The 21,962-nt window shown below is 36.8% G+C and overlaps 1 protein-coding gene across 1 annotated transcript in view; it reads left to right on the top strand.

The window, feature by feature from the left end:
* ADGRV1 (adhesion G protein-coupled receptor V1) overlaps nucleotides 1-21,962 on the top strand; it is a 510,967-nt gene that overhangs the window by 88,811 nt on the left and 400,194 nt on the right. The window contains exons 23-29 of the mRNA XM_070233305.1: nucleotides 3,104-3,280; nucleotides 6,893-7,073; nucleotides 8,033-8,235; nucleotides 11,954-12,083; nucleotides 14,973-15,053; nucleotides 16,447-16,586; nucleotides 18,658-19,267. Of these exons, the coding sequence (XP_070089406.1) occupies nucleotides 3,104-3,280; nucleotides 6,893-7,073; nucleotides 8,033-8,235; nucleotides 11,954-12,083; nucleotides 14,973-15,053; nucleotides 16,447-16,586; nucleotides 18,658-19,267 (1,522 nt within the window). The remainder of the gene's footprint in view (nucleotides 1-3,103; nucleotides 3,281-6,892; nucleotides 7,074-8,032; nucleotides 8,236-11,953; nucleotides 12,084-14,972; nucleotides 15,054-16,446; nucleotides 16,587-18,657; nucleotides 19,268-21,962) is intronic.

The following is a 21,962-nucleotide window of genomic DNA, read 5'->3' as shown; positions in this document are numbered from 1 at the left end:
GGTTAAATTTTCTGTGAAATTTTGAATATAGCACATGTCTCCACACAGCTGTATTGGATATGGATAGTCTTTTTTTTCTTCTTTTTAAAACTGAAAACAGTTAGTAGGTGATAGATTTTGATGAAGGCTTTACTAAATGAAAGTTTAGTTACATAACTTAACCCATGCGATTCCTGCAAGCAAAAAGCTCCTTTCTTAGTCCTGGATGCTGCGTGGTAATACTCCCTGACTTGGAAAAAAGTTGTAAGGAAATATCCCAGATTCTCGAGTGTATCTTTGGATCTATTTAATCCATGCCTCTTCCTGAAAAGTGAAAGGTTGAATGTTCACATGTTAGGATTAAAAGTTTATTAATTTAGCTCATTAAAAATATTCATTCTGATTAAAATTTGGGGCAGAAAAATGGAGCAAATCTGTTCCCATTGTGATATAATACATGGGAATTAGTTTGCTTTTTCAATATGTAGGCATATATATTTCTTGATAAAATGAGGGAGTGTTTTCATGTGGCATTTTTTGTTATTGTGTATGTGTGTCTGTATCTTAAGGGGAAGAAGTAGAAATTTTTTTTTAGCACTTAATATATTGCTAAGTACCATGTAAGGAACTTGTTTAATTGCCACTAAAATCCATGAGACCGTATGATCTTCATTTTAGGAAGAGATCCCTGGGACTGAGAATGCTTCATAAATTGTAGAGTGAAGAAGCTCAGGACTGTTTGAGCTTAAAGCCATATTCTTTCCACCACACGTTTGTTTGTGTGCCATTCGGCTATGATGACACTGCTGTTGTAGATGCCTAGGTGGAAATTAAATTAGATGCTGTATTGAGCACCTGGTCTCTTTACTGCTTCCTCTTTTCACCAGCTTCTTAGAGTTGGAGGGCCTCACCCTCAGAACAGTCAGTTCTGCCATAATGTCATAGATGGGTTCCTAAAAATCACCACACTATGCCAAATTGCATAATGAAAAACACAGAACTTATGGGAAAGATGGGTTAGGAGAACACTAGTCAAAGACTTAGTGACAATTTAAAAAGAAAGATAGAGACCTAAGAAAAAAACAGTTTTACCCTATAAAGTTTTAATACTTAAATACTACAGCAAATATCGCTTATGCTTGAAAAAAACCCTTAAGCTAGTGATGGCAGGGACCAAAGCTCTGCATGGGCCTTACAACTGAGCTTCCTCTTACCAAGAGCTTCCTCTTACCAAGACTGATCTAGCAACTGTTGCTGCTGAATGTCCAAACAGCAAGCAGCGGAGACCAGGGCTAAACACTCTCCAATGAGCTGCTCAGTGGTAGATTGATCCCAGCCAGGCCTTATTACTCCAGAGGAGGCAGCAACTCTTATTATTGGGATTAATACTTACTTTAGCTCATGAGTTTAATTTCTTAGTGCCTCTGCCAGACCATTATCTGAAGGCTGTAGGAAGAAGGCCTGCCATATCCACTGGGAACCTGTATCACATTGCCTCAAAGGGACTTGTTTCATGTGAAGGAGGTGTAAATATGGCACAAGTCATAGGATTCCCTGGCCTTACCATATACCACATCACCTGAAAGCAGCTGGCCTAGTACAACAATAGGATGGCCTGTTAAAAGACTCAGCCAAGGTGTCAGCGCAGGGACGACACCTTTAGGGCTGGAATTGTCCTCCAGGATCCAGTATGTGTTTCCAATGGCTGATATCTGGTTCTTTGTCCCCAGTAACTAGCCTACATGGGCTCTGGAAGCAAGAGGTAGAAGTTAGACTGGCCCTATCTCCATCATGCCCAGTGACCTCCTGCCAGAATTTGTGCTTCCTGCTCCCATGCTTTAGGCTCCACTGGATTAGAAGTTCTGGTTCTGGCTGGATCAGGGGATGTCCACAAGGAGGCACACTGAGGGCTCCACTCAACAGTCCCCTGGTCGTTGTGGGCTTCTTATGTCAGTGGACTAGCAGGCAAATAAAGGAGTTACAGTGCTGCCCCAGGGGGCTTGATCTTGCTTACTATGAGGCACTGGGGCTACTGCTACACTTCAGAGTAGGAGTGCTGATGCTCAGTGAAACTGAGAGGATCTACTGGAACATCTCCTGATGCTTCCATGCTCATTCATCACTGTTTTGACTATTGCTGTTTGTAAACAAATTGCAAATCTCTCCAACCCTAATGTCAGCACCAAAATAGCTCTATCTAATGTTGATCAGAGGTGCTTATGATTGATATGAAAAATAGAGTGACATTATGTATATTAAGATTTGTATTTTGTGCTCTATTCATTCAGTTTTAGTTCTTTTTTTATGAATTATATATATGTTTGCTAACATAAAAATAAAATTGAATTAAGAGACGGAGAATTTGTGTATGAAAACCTTATTCTAAAAGATATTCCAACTTCTTGCTCCATATAATTTTTAAGCATTATCTTCAAGTATTTAGATAAAAATATTTTCCCATGAAAAAATGCACACACACACGTGTTGATACATATATATGCATATATGACAAAAATATTGAAAAGACAGTAAGCAGGACATAAATGTCCTCCTTGACCTGACTGTTGTCTCCCCATCAGGCATTTCTCCAGGCTCTCCCCACTTGGTACCTCGTACTACCTTCAAAGTGATTTTACCAAATCCCTTCTATTACTTCTTATGTCCATGCCTAGAATGTTCTCACTAATGTGGTGTCCCACCCTTTTCCCTTAACTTCTGCCCCCATTTGGTTAGTCTGTGCTGAACTCATCATCAAATTTTGAGTTTGACGTCTGCTTTGGAGTTATTCAGAGAAAGGGCTGCGCTTTTTAAAAAAAATCTTGTATAACCATGACATCTAGCACCATAGCTAACACAGGAGGTATCAATGATTGAATTACATGTACCGTTAACTGATTATAATTCTTTTTGTTTTATTTATCCCTTTAAAGGAATGAAAGAAAAACGAATGGTTATAAATATTTCTTAGCAGTCAGAAATATATGTGGAGGAATGTAGAGGCCGTTTTAGAGTGGGAGAAAGTTATAGAATTAAGTTTATGATCAAAGGATTTCATGAAAGCATTGTAATTTTATCACTGACTTGAATCGGTATATACTTATAAATAATTTATGTTCAATTTCAGATTGCAGAGGAGGGATCCACCATTTCGTGTGTGGTGGAGCGGACCAGGGGAGCTCTGGATTACGTGCACGTTTTTTACACCATCTCGCAGATCGAATCTGACGGCATTAATTACCTTGTGGATGATTTTGCTAATGCCAGCGGCACTATCACGTTCCTTCCTTGGCAGAGATCAGAGGTAAACCCTGCCGCCTTTGTTTCTTCCAAAGCCTCCTGGAAGGCTTTTCCTGATCTGTTTGTTCTGTAATTTATTTACAGCTTCTTGCTGTTTAAGCAATTTAAAATATTTAGGGGATTAGGTATGTATCATGGTATAAGATATTTTTGTATTTATTTATGTGAAGAAAAATGAAGGATTTTGAATGATGTGTGTTATAGTTTTGCCTGTTGTTTAATTCCAATATAATGAAAATGGTATAGCTTAAAGTTTTGTCATTGTGGGTTTTTTGTTATCACTGATGCGATGGGAAATTGCAGAATTCTTAATGGTACTCTTCTAATCAGCCAATGAGAAGTATTTATAACTGTAATCTCATTTCATTTTTAAATTTGGAAAAATGAAGTAATTTTCTTTGATTTGAAAGTACAAGTGATCTCGTTTTATTAAAAAACTTTCCATGAAGCATAGTCTCATTTCTGAACAGAAGCTTCAGAAATAAATGGCACTTCTTGTAAGTGAAATCACGATGTGACCTCCTCCTCTATCAGAATTTTTTTACATTCTTTTTTCTATCATGTTGGAATATTCATATTAGTATAATTTTTCATTAAAAATGTAAATAACTTATCGGTCATCAGGAATAAATAGTAAAATAACTTAAGCCTTGCAAATATAATCTTTGAGGAAACTTCTAAGGGATTTAGGAGTTAATTGGGTAAAAAAATATAAAATTGAAGGAAGATTTAAAATATTCTTAAAATTTAAAGAGTTAGAGCTAAAGGAGACTGATCAAATCTCTGTCATTTTGGATAACAAGGAAACAAATTAAGTGGTTCATGACAAATGTCCCCAGCGGCAGTGTGCATGTAGATCCACGATAAATGTTTTGTTGGTTTTTGATAAAATGAGGAAAATTAAGACAATTAGTGAGTTTTCATAAGGCTAAAATTATTCAATTTCAAGGACTGTATTTTCTTCTAATGCAGTCTTTTTACTTCTCTTTTGGATTTAAAGTGCTCTTTCTTTTATCAAGTACTAATGATAGTACGTGGTAATAGTTTAATATTCCTACTTGGAGAGTAGAGTTGATCTCCAAAATTTTACCTTGGAAAATTTACCAATTTTAAAATAAAAATATAACTTGGAACCATTGTTTTATAAAGTGGATTGTATACATTTTGGAAGAGATAGAGTTAATCAAATTTTGGTCAGGAAAATAGTTGTATCTGCTCCTATCAAGATTTATTTAAAGTATTTTCTTGTATCATTTTTTAATTACTTTAAAAACGTTTGACCTTTAAAGCAAAAATAGTAACATTGAATAGTGGGGTGGTTTATAACACCATGCCTGCTGGATCTACACCAGCCTCTCGGTCTTACAAAGCCAGGGACTGGATACTGACGTGTTTGCTGATGCTCCATGGCTGTGCTTTCCAGCACAAACAGCAGTAAGATGGCCTCAGCTTTACCGCTGCCTTCCAGATCTCTGGGGAGTGTGTCTAACAGAATATACTTAACTCACAGTTAGAAGCCTAGCTGCAAGGGAGTCTGAAAGTGTGTGTGTGTGTGTGTGTGTGTGTGTGTGTGTGTCTGTGTGTCTGTGTGTGTGTATGTGTTTCTCTGCAGTACAGAAAGTACACTGGACATGTGTTTTTTAAGTTTTCTTAAATGGACCATTAGTTATGAAATCAATTCGGTGAGTTATAACCCAGATTTAAAAAATAGAATAGAAAATAGCAGAGTGTATAACATATAGTAAAGGTAAATATTGTGTTGTGTACTGAATCATTATGTGAAATACGTTTGTACCTTGATAAGGTCTTCAGTTTCAAACTCTTCATTTCACTAAAATGGATGATTACTTTGGTATGCTTCAACACTTTAAAAATATTTATTGCTTCATTTTTAATGTAATCTTGATGTTTTCATGTTACTTTTCATAGCAACATTTGTTGGCTTACTTTCTAGGGGCAAGACATTTTAAATCTTAGACTACTTATTGTTGCCTTTAGTTCAAGAACAAGGACATGATTTGGGTAGTAGGGGTCATTTTTATACTTCTCCTCTGAGCACATTGGCTGTGCTGTGTCTTGCTTTCTTAATTAAAAATTTGATTAAAATGAACATTAAAGCCAAATTCAGATTCTGCCTCAGACCTGTTGAATCAAAATCTGTAGAAAAAATACATTAAAAAGAAAAAGTTCTCCAAATGCCTTTAGGCCCAATGGCTAGTGTTTTGGACACTGCATTTGGAGTTAGAGCTTATTTTCAGGCTGCTGTCACCCTCCTTTCTGAGAGAAACCAGGAAGGCATCTTTCCTTCCTTCCTATCTCTCACTCCCATCACTGAGTGAGTCATCAAGGCCCGGGTCTTCCATCTCCAGAACAATCTTAAATCCATCTGCTATTTTTCTTCATCTCTGTTGTCACTGCTTTAGCTCAGAATCTCATTATTTCTGATCAGTCACCTCCTAACTCAACCCCTGCATCCTTTCTTGCTCTGTCCACCCCGTTTACATTCTGCCACGATACTTATTCTAGAATGGAATTCTCATTTTGTTAGTCTCCTGCTTGCGATTCTTCAGTTTTGCTCCAGTTCATTATTTTTTCATGATGACATAAAAAGTCCCTATAATGTGACTTCTGATTATGCATCCAGCCCTATCTTCTGCTCCACCCTTAATGGTCTAATTGCCGTTCTCTCTCTGCCATAATCTCTCATACACCTGCGCCTTTGCCAGTGTTGTTTCTTTTACTTGGAATGTCCTTCCCCATTACTATTTACAACTGCCACTAATTCATTAAGACTCACTTCACATGTGTTGAAAACCTTTACCAGGAAGAGTTGGTTGTTTCTCAGTTTACTTTGTATGTAACTCCATTATGACATTTTTACATTGCATTTTAAATGTTTTTCTGTAGGTCTCTCTCCTGCAATAGACTGTGAGTCTTTAGGGACTGGGGCCATTTCTAACCCTGGCACTACATCTACACCTACAAAGATGTCAAAACGTGCTTGCTCAATTAATAACAGATGGAGGAATTGTTTTTTCACTTTAGATTTTGACTGAAATTTTTTAGAGCATGGCTGAGTTACTGCTCTTCCTTTCATAACTTTTTTGGACAGATTGCGTAGGCCGGACTTCTAAGGCCCGTTGTGAATCTGTTTTCTAAAATGCTGCTACTGAGTATGTCAGGCTTTCCTTAGGCAGGAGCTAGGCATGTGTGTGTTGCCCTTTCTTACTCTTCTGCTTCATCCTGTCAGATAACATGCAGTTCCTTAATTAGGAACTCTTATTCCGAGGTTGGTAATACCACCGTCTTTGGTACAAAGAATATATGATATTGTATTGATATATAAATATATCGTAGATAGTATGATATTAATATGCAAATTGGATATTTTAAACAGAAAATGTTACTGCTCAGCACCCATTATCATTTCAAGAATTGTTTTCTCAGATCTTTCTTCCTCTCTCTTTTCGTGTTTAAGTTTGTGTAGAAATCAGTCACCTTAAATGGTAACTTCAATTAAATATAATTTAATTGGCTATTTTATTTTCTCCAAGTAGGTGGTAAATAATTTCTACATGCCTCATTGCATACTGCCTCTGGATTTTTATATTTGTAGGTCCTGAATATATATGTTCTTGATGATGATATTCCTGAGCTGAATGAGTATTTCCGGGTGACACTGGTTTCTGCAATTCCTGGAGATGGGAGACTAGGTTCAACTCCCACCAGTGGTGCAAGCATAGATCCTGAAAAGGAGACGACAGATGTCACCATCCAAGCTAGTGATCATCCATATGGTAACCAAGCCCTTTCACAGGATGAATCCCTCCTCTCGGGGGGACATGGTCTCGTTAAGAACTTCTTCAGGGACTTCTTGCAAATGACTGAAGTAGAACTCCTTTGGACCCTCTAACTTGCAAGCTGCCATTTTGAGGGATACTGTTTATGAAAGAAAGATCAATTTCTTAGGTTTAATAATATATTTTGAAGAGTGTCCACAGTATTATTTAAAATGAAAAAAGAATTTCTATTCATTCCTATCAATTTTTTTTAATTTAGAAAATTATCCTATTGTGATATGTTAACACCTAACTAATTGAAGTCCTTTGTCATTTATATTTTATTAAGCCTCAAGAAGTGGAGTTATCACTGTTTGTTTATATTAATTTCTTTTTATCTTATGCTGAAAAAATAATTTTCTTAATTGGGAAACCATCATAGTTGTCTCTCCTAATAAATTGAAACTCTTTTCTGCATTCAAAAGTAATAGTTATTTTGTAGGAATAAGGCAAGAACATCTGTTCAAAGGTCCGTGTAAGAAATGTGGGAGGCTCTTCAGCTCTGATTTTCATATGTAAATTTTTAAAAAATGTGTTGCAACTCCTTTATGATGTCATTAATTATGTTCCACTATAAATTCAAGAATGAATTCTAGAGAGTCAAATAGGAGTAAATATTTGATAATATATATCTTAAACTCCATCACTATTCTTTTTATTGATGTTTTGTGAAAAAAAAGCTTTATTTGGGTAGTGACAAGGAAAATTATCCTTTTAATTTTTAATATTCTGAAAACTTAACCTAATCGTGTCACAAGCATGTTAATCAAATCTTTTCCGAGGGTAGTGAAAGCCCTCACAATTTTATCCTGTTGATCAAAATAACAGGATTTTGTGCAAGATTGTTTCAAACGAATAAGAAATTCTTCGACAGATAATTGGGGCAAGAATGCACTGCCTTTCTTTGTATCCGCCAGGCTTGCTGCAGTTCTCCACAGGGCGGCCGCCCCAGCCTGAGGACACAATGACTCTGCCGGCAAGCGGTGTTCCACACGTCACCGTGCAGGAGGAAGATGGAGAAGTTAGGTTATTGGTCGTCCGTGCCCAAGGACTCCTGGGGAGGGTTATGGCGGAATTTAGAACAGTGTCATTGACCGCCTTCAGTCCCGAGGACTACCAGGTAAATCACTTAATCCTTTTGACGTGGTATTTGCACTTGTAAAATAGACATAATCCTTCTCTTAGAGGATGGGAAGGATTTAGCACGGTACCTGGGACACATTAAATGAGGAAAATAAGCACTGATGGCTTCTAGCCTTTTAAATTTATGTAAATTAGAATACTTAGTCCATTGAAGCCTGTCACTTAAATAGCTATCATACTGATTTCTCTTGTACCTTATATTTGTCATAGGCTTCACTTGTATTATTTATTTTAATGTTACAGGTTTTGATCAAATATATTTAAAATTATGCTTCTTACACATTTTAAATCCTCTCGTCTGCATCCATCAACAAAACCAAAATTGTAAAGAAGTTATAGATCCATGTCTTTTCAGTTTTAATTGTTTTTCCTCTGAGTGAGAAGCAGTGTTTACTGGTTAAAAAATAGCCTGGGATTCAGAACTGGACAGGACTGGGTTTAAACTGGTCTAAATGTGTGTCTTTGTGGGAGACAATCTTTTCTAACCTCAGTTTCCTACCTTAAGAGAGAGAGACTATCTGCCGGGCAGGATCACTCTGAGGATTGGTGGCAGCGTTTTAAGTGTCATGTACTGTACATGGCACATATATAGTGACACTCAGTGACCACTAACTATTCTTATTATTGTCAATACTCATATTAAGTGAGTGGCTCATGATTTCTTCTCAGCTGTGCTTCTCAGGAAGTATTTTATCCTTCATCATTTCTGTTTTCCCAAAGAATCTTTGTCTTTAAATTTAATATTAGTTTTCTTGTTTTTCCCCTTGTTCCTAATAAGACCTGTACAACGATGCAGTGCTCACTAATTTGTACACACTTTTCCTCCCAAACCTCAGAAACCTTGGCTAATCGAATTCAATTAATTTTGGCTGTAGTCTGGTTGGCAAAGTTTTCTCAGATTTCTTCTTTCTCAAACTCTTTTTCTTGGGCAAGTTATATTTCTCTTGCCCTGACATTTATTGCATCACTATCTAGTTTTGTATATAACACATTCCACAAGACATCTCAGCTTGGCTGAGTATTGTCTTCTCTGCATTCTCTTAAAGAAATACTTTCATTCTTATGTTGGTGGTCTTCACTTTCTAGGTAGTCTGAGCATCCCCAGTCTCCAGTTGGAGTATCATTTTCTTTAATAACTAAAACAAAACAAAACAAAAAACCTATCTTCCAATCCTTCCTGACTGTCAGAAAGCTAATAGTCTTGGAGACATTTCTGAGGATTTTTAGGGGTTCTTAAATGTCCAGTTTGTCACTTGTTACCACTTTGAACCATTATCTTTGCTTGTCCCTGAAGACCTGATAACTTTTGCCTTCACTGCTTCTCTATGATGCTTCAGCTCTCTCTGGTCTAGGTTAGCACAAAAGTAAAATTGCTTAGGCTGTGTATGTGAGTATGTGTGGATGAGTACGTTAGGGGAAGGGAGGGGAGGTGCCAGGAAGGATCATGCGCAGAAGAGGAGACAACAGATATCACTGTTCTTAACCTTATTCTCATATATCAAGGTATGGTTGATGCCCATCATCCAAGTGTTTACTTCCAGCTCTTGAGGGTGATATTAAACAACTAATTAATGACTGAATCGCCATTGTGGGAAATGTTCACAGTTGATACTCTGGGACGGTGGGGGGGCGCCGGGGGTGGGGGGGGGAGTTGGCATAGTCTCAGTAGTCAAGGACGGCTTTCTTGAGGAAGTGATTTCTATACTGAGCTCTGAAGTTTAAGAAGAAGAAAACTAGCAAACTAGTTGAAGAGGGAATGAATTACTTGAGACTGGTAACATGGCATGAGTAAAATGGTAAAATGGCCCTAATGTAGGGAAAAGCACAGGCTGTCAGAGGAACAGAAGGAAGCCCAATGTTTCTGAAATGTGGAGAGCTAGGTGTGGTAATAAAAGATAAGGTATACAGGAACTGGATCATTCCAGGCTTTAGAGATCATGCTACATGTTGTGGCTTTTATTTTAAAAACAAGGAGTAGTAATTGAAAGGTGTTATATATTTATAAAAGATCATTAGGCTGAACTGTGGAGAAAGGATTAGAAGACGTAGACACTGGATGCAGTAAAGAGTCCATTTTTTGGAGCAAGGCAAGAGGTGATAGTATCTTGGACTAGGCAGGTAACAGCGTAGATGAAATGAAGTAGGTGAGCTCCAGAAACATTTAAGAATTAAAATGGCAGCATTTGAGGAGTGTTTGGTGTGAAGGACAAAGCAGAAGAGGATGTCAAAAGTGACTCCCCAGTTCCTGGCATAAGCAACTTGCTGCTCCACAATTTAGTGCTGTGGAGAGGAGTGGATAAGGCATAAATTTTAAGGGAAGATCATGAATTAAAAATTTTGACAGAAGTTGTAAGAAAACTTTGAAATAGGTGTTAAGATTTAAGTCTGGATATCAGAGGTTGGAGATAGAAATTTGGGAGTTGGGAGCATATAAATAATATTAAAAGCCTAGAATATAATAGTCTTGTCTAGAGAGAGTCTGATGAACAATAGTTTTTAGAGGTCATAAGGCGAATGTGAAAATCGGCAAAGAATACTGAAAAGGATGAGCTAGAAAGGTAGGAAAAACAGGAGTGTGTGATATCATGGAATACTAGAGAACGTGTTTCCAGAAGAGGAAGTGGCCAATTGTGTAAAATATTACTAGGGTCAAGTAAAAAGCTTTCCTAAGACAGTCAAATGTTATTTCTGTTGTTAAGACTTCTAGAATTACTCCACTGACAACTCTACTCTAGGCAAAGTTACTTACTTTCTTCTTGAGCTAACTATGCCTTTTATAGCAGTTGTAATTCTATTCAAATTATTTTATTACATTCTTAACACTCCTTCTGGAATGTTCTCCATGGAGCTAGAGATTTGTCTTGGCTGTTTTTGAATGCCAAGCACCTAAAATGGTGCCATACACATGCTATGTGTTTGATAAATATTAAAAAGTTAATACGTACGTGAGTAAGTGAATTGGTACTTGAGTTCCTCAATTTAAGTTTAAGGTCATTAATAGCTCTGCAACGTGAAATATAGTTGTCCACAGAAGCTAACACTAGAAAAATTTAAGCAACTTTAAAATTTACTCTCATGACTTGAGGAGAAAATGCTTATATAAGAGATAATGGGAGAAAAAAGGACCTTAAGACTTTGAATTTAGATAACTTTTTTGTTTTTCTTGTTGTTGTGTGAACTTTTGTGATGGGAGATCTCTGGTATGAATTTCACTTGCAAGTATCATCAAGAAAAGATTGATGACCAAGGGACAGATATTTACTATTGCTTGGAGAAATTCTCAGAATGAAAATGCCATTATAATTATGCATGAGTATTTAAATTACTCAGTGATATAATTTGAATAGTTCTAAATATACCTGGTCAAGAGAATTCCATGCATCTCATTGACTTAATTCTTTAGGAATTTGTGGATGTCACCTATTCAGATTTCTCATTTGCCTTGGCTATTTTTATTTGATGAATAGGCTAATAAGAGAAATAAGAATCTATCTACTTTATTTAATTGGAGAATATTTATTTAGAATTTATTTGAACACTATTCATTTCCACTTGTGTTTTCAATTTTGTATTTTAATTATGTTCTTTTGTTTCAGTGCTTGTAACAATTTGAGACAAAGTAAACACTCTTATTTTGCACATTCATATACAAAATAATTATAATCTCATGGATAAATCTTTTATTTGTGTTTCAGGGTATTGCTGGTACCTTAGAATTTCAACCAGGAGAAAGATATAAATACATTTCTGTTAACATCACCGATAATTCTATCCCTGAATTGGAAAAATCTTTTAAAGTTGAATTGTTAAACTCAGAGGGAGGAGGTAAGACTTGCGACTCAAAAACATCAAAACATTTGCTTGTCCACCCACCATGATGATAGTACATTCTATTAAAGAAATTCGTTCCTTTGAATTAACCTTATTATTTTTTTAATTAGTGAATGACTAGTTTTTGGAAAGAGTATCCTGAAGGTTAATAATTGCTTAAGATATATGGTAGACAATTTCCAATGGATAGACCCTTTCTTGGTAAAAAGGAAATTTCTATCTTTCTACATAAATTTAGAGTATTAGTTTTAGAACTTAGTATTCAACTCATAGTTTTATTTACATATACTTTTGCTGTGAGGTTTGGTTAATTCTGAGTTAATATGTTTAACATCTATTATAAGGACAATGTCTATTATGCTGTTTTTTTCTCCTTTTATTATCTATTGTCTTTTCCTTAAGTAGATGTGCTTTTAGAATGAAATAGCATAATTGTACTGAATCACCAAATTATGGTTGTCATTCATTGCAGGTGCCCCTAAAATCACCTCTCTCGTTTCTTCCTTTTTTCAGTTTTCCCAGTAGTTCCTTTAGAGCAATCTCTAGGTGTAGCACAGGTAAAAACCAGTCCTTTTGGATAATCTATTATGAAGTGATTATCAATAAAGCAGGTCAACAATACCTTATCCTCAATTCTGAGATTCAGAAAGCTCTGACTATCAAAGATTTTTGGAGTCAAAATTCATTTTATAGCAAAACTCATCTGTGTTGAAGTAAAGCTACGTATAATCTTTATTTATCCTGCTTAGATTAACTATTTATATATGCTTCCTTGCAGAAGTATTAATGTGTTTGATTATCAGATACTACTAGGGGTGTTATAGAATGCATGTGATGTGCACCATATTACCTTTATAAATGTAAGAACTTGAGATTTGATATGGCATTCATCTGGACAGTCTCTTCCATTACAAAACCCAGGATTATTATCTTATTATTGTCTTCAGATTTTGATGAAAAAAGTTGTAGTACCATATAAGCCATCCAAAGGGAGAGATTGGGTAGGCCAGAAATATTAAACTTGTCTTTTAGTATGTAGTGAGACTTTGGGGTAAGTAGGCAAAATTTTCCCAAATTTCTCTTCCCTGTATTCCTACAGCTCAGATAAAAGCAAAGGAGGCCAAGCCGGGGGATGATTAAATAGCGCCCCAGCTTGGTTGACTGCCTAAAATAGTAAAAATATGCTGGGCGACCAGTTTGGCAGGTGGCGTGTAAAAATCCCAGCTTTGCTTGTCCTCCAGAGACAAGTGCTCATATCTCCAAATCATTATTTTCGTGACAGGACTTCACTAATCAAAAGTCACTATAAAATATTTGAGAAGTTGTTTTTTGTATCATTTATAGCTGAAAATACTTATGTAATAGAGAAAATGTTGGTGATCATTCCCGAATATTGATTAATAACGAACATCGAATATTCTTCAGAAATATTTGTGATCATAGTGATATTTGTGATTTTATGTAGAAACTTCTTTTCATGTCTCTAGAATATACATTGTTATGCATTAATTGGGCATGAGTACTCATTTGAAAACCAATCTTGCAGTTTCTTAGTAAACAATAGTGACAGAGAATTCCCAGTGAGTTGAGATTGGAGGTACAGGAATCTAGACACTGGTCTCCACTCTTTGAGTCATAGCTAGGGACTGCCTAAGAAGTGAAATAGCTTGTAGAACTCAATTTCTTTGAGGGTCAAGGGAGCGTCCCTTATTCCATACAGTTTTGTCTATAAAACTTATTCTACATAAAAATAGCCACCTGAATAGATGTTTTATGCTAGCCAGAGTACATTAGTGTTGAACTTCACTCCTCTTTCTCATGACTTATGGATAATATGGGGGCAAAACCACGCACCAGATACTTCCTGCAATCCATTTCGCCTCTTAAGTCTCTAAGATGATTTCAGGATTGGGTGCTATAGATTCTCATGTCTGGTGTATCCCAGTCCTGTTGAGGAGAAGGACAGAAGCACAGAGCAGATCTTAACTAGCTTGTCAGTCAAGGATACTGGTAGAGGCACATAGGTACGGATGTGGCTTTGCCTCTCTTAGTCTTCTTCTTTTCCATTGCTGACATCGCTGCCCTTCCTGTCTTCATTGTTTACAAACATTTGGTAAAATAATGGGTGGGGTATAAGATGTGTTGGAGGTGAAGGTATAACAACTTTCTCTTTATTATAGTCCTTACGTGTTGCCAAGGTACTTTATTTTTTATGGTGTTATCTGTTTGATCTTTGCAGCAGTTCTATAAAAGGCAGCACCTTGTATAGGTGAGAACAGTGAGGTACCAAGAGGTTTAGTAACTTGCTGAAGGTTTTATAGCTGATAATTCTCAGGGCCGGGGCTGAAGCAGAGTTTTTTAGACTACTTGTCTAGAGTTCTTTCCACAGTATCAGTGGTAAAAGGGTGATGAAGTCTGAGAACCATAAGTGTGGTGGGAATTTGAATGTGTGGCTGGAGGGAAATGTTAGATGCTTTTCTCTAATTTTGAATTGTTGGTTGTGAGCCATAGGGTGACTGTCACAGGCGTGTAGGCCTAAGTGTTTGATTATATACACACACAAATATTTAAAATATTCAAAACAATTTCATTGCTGTAAGTGAAAATTTAAAAATAAATTGGTTAAATTGGCAGAAATGGGAAATACCAATTACAACTTACGTGGAGTATTTCCTGAAGCTATGAGTGAAATTTTTATCAATTGGTAGCCTGACTAATGTTATATCACTTAACATAATCTATTTTCTGTGGAAGAGTGCATGTCATTGGGTGAATATTAGTGCATTTTCCTCTTTGCTGGATATGTTTTAAGAGCTCTCAATTTTCTCACTCTGTCAATGTGTGTTGTGTGGGTTGTGTCTCTTTGTGTGTCTCCTTGTGAAGTGACTGAACTCTTTAGGGTTGATGGCAGTGGTAGTGGTGATGGGGACAAGGAATTCTTCCTTCCAACTATTCACAAACATGGTAAGCAGCTGTTCCAGCGCCCTTTACTAGTCTACGTTTTAACTTTTCCTTTTAGAGACAACAATACTAACCATTTATGGAAACCTACTATGTGCAGGTCCTTTATATATTTTATCTTATTAACCATCACAGCAACTTAATGAAGTATTATTTGCTCTGTGCTATAGTCACCCAGCTAGAACGTGATCCTGTCAGAATCAAGTCCTTGCCTGCCTGCGAAGCCCAGATTCCCCTCTCTGTATGAACCTAATTTGGTTTCCTGATTCTAATCGCAGTGGAAATTTTACTTGAATATGATTTACAAAAATGATTATTGAAAAACATTTTACATAGCTTTGAATACCTAAAAGGAGAGAAATAGGACATATTTTCATGTTAAATGTGCCACACTGATTTTCTGTACGAAAGGAACCATGAGACTTTATATGAAGTGTTTAATCAAAACAAATAGGAAAAAGAAATTCAGAAGAAAATAAATGGGGAGAGTAAGTTGCCAGTTAATCAGAAGGACTCTTGAAAAGAGGATGCCTTTTGAAGTAGATTTCATGTAGAAGCATGGTTCAACTTTTTACCTCAAATATTTTTTCCTGTTAGATGAGAAAACAGAGAAAACTTGTTTATTGAGGGAGAAGTCTTTCTAATCCTCCAATTGTCCTTTTTCTTAATACCAAGCTTTATATTTTGGTGTCAGAACTCATGTTCCCACCCCTCTTGTTCCTAACTCTATCAACGCCTTATGTAACCTCTGTATTGAATTACTCTGCTACTTTTGGGATTGTTCATTTTCTTGTCTGTGTATGTTAATACAACGTAAGAGTTTACCATACGTCTCAGGAAAAATCTAAATACTTCTTTAGATCTTGACATCTTTTTAGTTATAGGATTGGACTGTTTGGGATCAGGGGAGGAGGTAGATCTATCTAATATCATAATATGATGAAAAAAATAGGCCTAGAGTTAATGTACATTTGGAAACCAAGAATCTGTTAGTCAGATTGAGGGAACTCGTGGGGAAACCCCTGTTTCATAAAGGTAAGAGTCATTTTGGCTCATGTTCTTCTGAGGTCGGTAAGGTCGTGGGAGACTTTCCTCATACACCCTATGTGAAGAATGTTCTCTTTCACAGAGAAGAAAAAGAAAAACAAGTTTTCCTTATTCCTCCTCAAGTGCTTATGTGGCACTTGTATATCATGTTGGTGCCAAAATAGAGAAAGGTCATAAAAGCATGAATCTGTGTGGCAACCATTTGTGTCTGCCTTTCTTTCTAAGACAAATTAGAATGTACTCAATGAATGGTACAACTCTTTTCAAAAAGTTGTTCCTTGCCTTTTCCTTTGGTTTGTAAATTACTAATTAACATTTTCTTGCTGTTTGTTGGAACGTATTCATGCAGCCAGTCTAGGAGTGGCTTCCCAAATTCTAGTGACAATTGCAGCCTCCGACCATGCTCATGGTGTATTTGAATTCAGCCCTGAGTCGCTGTTTGTCAGTGGAACTGAACCGGAAGATGGGTACAGCACTGTTGTATTAAACGTGAGTACATTTGCTCCCCCAGTCCTGGTTCTGACTGTTTTATTGTCTTATGAAGGTGTGCTTTATGTTACTTTTTTTCTGTTTAGGAGGAGGGGAATAAGCCTAGTGGCACAGACAATACAAACTGATAATTGAATAGTGATTGGCATTTGTCTTTGTATCTAGTTTTACATCCAAACTCATGATTCTGAGGATGCCTGACTCTTTAAGGAATATAATGGAGCTCTACCACAGAGATTTTTGTATTAATTCAGATAGGGTATAGTAACAAACATCTCTGAAATCTCCATGTCTTTTTTTTTAAAAGATTTTATTTTTCCTTCTTCTCCCCAAAGCCCCCCCGGTATGTAGTTGTGTACTTTTAGTTGTGGGTCCTTCTAGTTATATGTGGGATGCCGCCTCAGCATGGCTTGATGAGCGGTGCCATGTCCGCACCCAGGATCCGAACCAGTGAAACCCTGGGCTGCCAAAGCAGAGCGTGCGAACTTAACCACTCGGCCACGGGGCCAGCCCCTGAAATCTCCATGTCTTATTACAACAAAGATTTGTGTTTAGCTCATGGTATATGTCCAACTAAATTTGGCACTCATCAGTCACTTAGGGACCAAGGATTACAGAGGTTCCATCTCAACAGATGCTTTCATCCTTATGGAGTGGGGAGATGAGAGTGTGGAGAACTGCATCCTGGCTCTTACAGCTTCTTTCTGGAGGTGATTCACAGCATTTCCACTTACGCTTTCTTGAACAAAGCAAGTCACATGACCATGCTAATGTTAGTGGATGGAGAAGTGCAATTAGTATCTCTCTCCCAGAAGGAAAGAAAATCCAAAACATTTGTGAACAACAGTAATAACAACATGTTATGTTGTGTTTATGTGTTATGTTATGGTGTGTTTATGTGTGTGTGTGTCTACTCTGCATTGTTCTCATAGGAATCAAGTAGGATTCTCTTGTTAAGTAACTCAGAGGAGTTAGAAGCTTCATCAGCTTCCTCAGATTTTATACAAATGATGAAGAAATGTCACTCAAAATATATCATTTCTCTACTCTTAGGGCAGACTTTCAGTAAGGTGTTGTGGAGTAAACTGAACAACTTTAGAAGGGCAACTAATGACGCAAAAAAGAAAAAAAAAGGATTAAGGGAAAGAATCAAGTTTTATAATACTCCTGTCCTAATTTTATTTTGAATGAACTTTCATATTTTAAGTAGAAATAAAAATTACTTTTAGTTGGGACTTATTTGGAGTGTTTTTTAAGCTTTTTGTTCTTCTTAACGTATTACTGACAAAAGCATTTCTTCCTTCTTAATGTATTTTATATAACTTAGAGTCAAATGTTTTTTGCTGAGTTTGTTTTTCATATTATATTGAAGATAAAAGGAAATGTAATTTGCTTTAAAAAATGAGTTTTATGGTGAACTTTTCAGAAAAATATCACTCATCTGTTCCTTAGAATGAAATATATACCATCTTTGCTATGAATATAAAAATTTTCATGAATGTGCTTAAATATAATAAATTGTTAGTTACATTTGCTTTATTACTAATATATAGTATAATAGTAGAAAAGATACAGCTATAGTTTAGTTAGAAGCTAAAAATGTTCAATCAATCTATTTCATGCAACACTATTTTTTTGTTTTTTTTTTCTGCTAAGGAAGATTTGTCCTGAGCTAGCATCTATTGCCAGTTTTCCTCTTTTTTTGCTTGAGGAAGATTAGCTGTGAGCTAACATCTGTGCCAATCTTTCTCCACCTTATATGTGGGTTGCTAGCACAGCTTCGCTGATGAGTGGTGTAGATCTGTGCCTGGAATCTGAACCTGTGAACCTGGGCCACCGAAGTGGAGGGTGCTGAACTTAACCACTATGCCATGGGGCCAGCCCCAACAATCACTTTTAAGTAGGACTCTCTGAGGGTCTTCAAAGATGGGTAGTACATGATCCCTGCTTTCAAGAATCTTAGATTCTTGAGAATGGCTTATAATATCCTATTATCATTCTTATTTATAAATCTCTAAGTCAATGGTTTTAATCCTTCTTTTAATACATTTTAATATTAAATATTTTATAGATTATGAGAAGTCATGGAGCTCTTTCTCAAGTGACTTTGCTTTGGAGCGTAGACTCTGATCCTGATGGTGACCTCGCCTTCACCTCTGGCAATGTCACATTTGAGATTGGGCAGAAGAGTGCCAACATCACAGTGGAAATACTGCCGGATGAAGAGCCTGAACTGGATAAGGCATTCTCTGTGTCAATCCTTAGCGTCTCCAGTGGCTCTTTGGGAGTTCATACTAATGCCACACTAACAGTTTTGGCTAGTGATGATCCTTGTGGGGTCTTCATTTTTTCTGAGAAGAGTAGACCTGTTAAAGTTGAGGAAGCAAACCAGAACATCACGTTGTCAATAATAAGATTAAAAGGACTCCTGGGAAAAGTCATAGTCACATATGCAACACTGGATGATATGGAAAAACCACCTTATTTTCCACCTAATTTAGCCAGAGCAACTCAAGGAAGAGACTATATTCCAGCTTCTGGGTTTGCTCTTTTCAAAGCCAATCAGAGTGAGGCAACAATAACTATTTCAATTTTGGAGGATGATGAACCAGAAAGGTCTGAGTCTGTGTTTGTTGAACTACTCAACTCTACTTTAGCAGAGCAAGTACAGAATCGCCCAAGTAAGTAACTGTTCATGTGTCATTATTAAACTAGAGGTAAGAATTCTAAAACAATAGATTAAGAATTTGGTGTAGTAGAAAATTCTATAAAAATAGTAAGCCCTAACCTTGAAAGCATCATCTTACAGAAGTTTATCTATAAGGCAAATAGAAGTGGGGCACTTGAAAATGTGAAATCCTGTTTTAAAAGTCTGTTACAGTGTCAGCCTAAATTTTTAGAAGTGTTTATGCAATCCAGTGTAACTGGCCTCTAGTACTATTGTACCAGATATTGTAGCTTCTAAAACTTTCTGGAATCAATCTGGGGATTCTAAGGACAGTCTTGGTAGCAAGAACCTGAGCCTCTCTTACCTTGATCCATTCTGGAAGATTCCTTAACCAGCAGAGGCTCTTTGTGTTGGTGAGGAGCATGTGGATCTGGCAACTGCATGAGGGAAGGGGGAGAAGGCTGTGTAACAGTAAGAAATCCTGTAAATTTGTGGGTCACTGTGAGAGTCGAGAAGAAGGCAGTGGTTGGGGATAAGAATGAGGAATGAGGAGTGAGCCATGTTTGGTACAGGATCTTGTACAGCAGCTTCTGTTGGAAAGTAGCAGCTACTCCTCCTGGGGTTGTGGCTCAGTGGCTTTGTAGAGAGAGTCCAGTGGCTACTGGTAGAGAGCCCAGCTTCGGCTCATGGAGCTGAAAGCAGTTCTTGTATATGACTTGCTCATTAGTCACCTCTTCCTGAAAGGATGTGTAATTTTAGAAAAGTGTTTTAAATAAAAAGAAGAATCTAGATTTCCTGGATAAGGGAACAAGTAAAATAAGAAAGATTAGTGATATTAATTTAATATTAGTTGTAGGGCAATATTTATAAGAAAACAAATAAAACTTTCTTAAGGAAACTGGAGTTACATAGTCCAAAGAGTAAGATTCCAATATCTGCATGTTGACTATGTTCTGCCATAAAGATTAAGTAAATTTCTTCACCTTACCACAACACCTAGATGGATATAGTGTATAGTGAGCAACATTCTTCCCAACATTATAAGCAATTGTAGTCCAAGTTTATAGAAGGAAATTAACTTTACAGGACAACTAACATTAAATTTTCAGATGATAGTCAAGGTTAAAATTCCCGCACAATATCTCATCCCTTTTTTTCTTATCAAGATTTAGGGCCAGTTATAATAAATACATTGAAATAAAATGCAGTAATTAGTCTTAAGTAAGTAAGACTTAAGTATGATTCTTAAGTAAGAATTATAAATACAGCCTGGTTTTCAAGGAACTCACAGTTTATAGAGTGAGACAGAAATAAAACCAGGAGGGAGTATCACACACAGCAGTGACCCGTGGGTGCTGGTGTCAGGTGTCTTATGTTCCCATCTATAGTAATAAACTGTTGGACATAATCTTTTTAAGCCCCAGTTTCCTTATCTATACTACAGAAATATCATGGGGCTTAAATACAATAATAGGTGTGAAAATTAATCCAGTGTCTGGCACATGGTAAGCATTCAATAATGTGAACAATTATTATTAATAAAATGGTATATGCTGAGTATCAATGTGCTGTGGGATGGGGAAAACAATCAATATGTATTTGATGCTTGATATGTTCCTGAAGCACGCAGCATACTTGGGACAGTTCAGAATAGGCATAAGCTATGATCTGAAATTATTAGAGAACAATTAAGTGCAAATCTGTGTGATACTCACTCAAATTTTAATAGGCAAAATCAGTATAGGACCTGATAGGGTCCCTGTTACTCTGCTCTGAGTGTAATCATCAACTTTCAGGAGAGCAGTGTGAGAAGACTGGTGATCAGCACCTAGTGAGGGCATAGGGCTTATGGCAGGATGGACAGTCTTGGGTAGATGAAGGTGTTGTGGTACCCAGGTTGATGAAGAGTTGGATATAGGGAGCAAGAGATTAGGCAAAGCTTTATAGCATGCCTCTTGATTGTGTCCACCAGTTACTAGTCTAATACCTTAGGTGACTTCCTCAGTGTCTTTGTGCCTCTGAACCCTCATCTGTAAAATGTGGACAGTGTTTCCTACCACCTAGGAGGTGTGGGACTGAAATGACTTGATACAAGAAAAGTGCTTGGAGCCATGCTGGCAAATAGTGCACACTCAAAAAATGTACCCCACTGCTACAACTCTCTGTGTTACTGGCATTCTTTTCTAATTTAGTTGAATCTAATGATAGTATATTGATTTATTTTGTGATTTTTACTATGATATAATTTAGCTGGTCTTGGCCTATTTTATTGAAATTAAATGGTACATTCTTTTTTTTAAAATTATCTGGCAATGTTGAATTTTATTCATTATCACATATTTCCAGATACCACAATGGTTAGTGATATTCTGAATTTGAATTCAAAATTGTTTACTTTTAATAAGAGTTTGTTGATGCTTCATTAGTATTAAAAGTTCTCTTCATATATTGTTTTGGCAAGGGTGCTGGTTGGAATTGAACCTAGAAAATAAATCAGCGATGGCTTGTGGAAGGTCCTAAATGCCTTCAAAGTAAGCTTTGCTCCCTCTAAAATCAGTGGAAAGTGAGCAGAGATCCTTAAAAGGATGGGGCCTCTCCATTATCGCAATGTCGAGGTAGCATTGAGGCTGACTCTGCTTTCTGGATGAGTTAGCTGAGTGACTGGTTCACGAAGATAGGGTAGGAAGGGACAGGTTTGTGAGGAAGGA

Source organism: Equus caballus, chromosome 14 (assembly GCF_041296265.1).
Source record: "Equus caballus isolate H_3958 breed thoroughbred chromosome 14, TB-T2T, whole genome shotgun sequence".
NCBI classification, from domain to species: Eukaryota; Metazoa; Chordata; class Mammalia; order Perissodactyla; family Equidae; genus Equus; species Equus caballus.
This window is presented reverse-complemented; position numbering and strand designations above follow the sequence as displayed.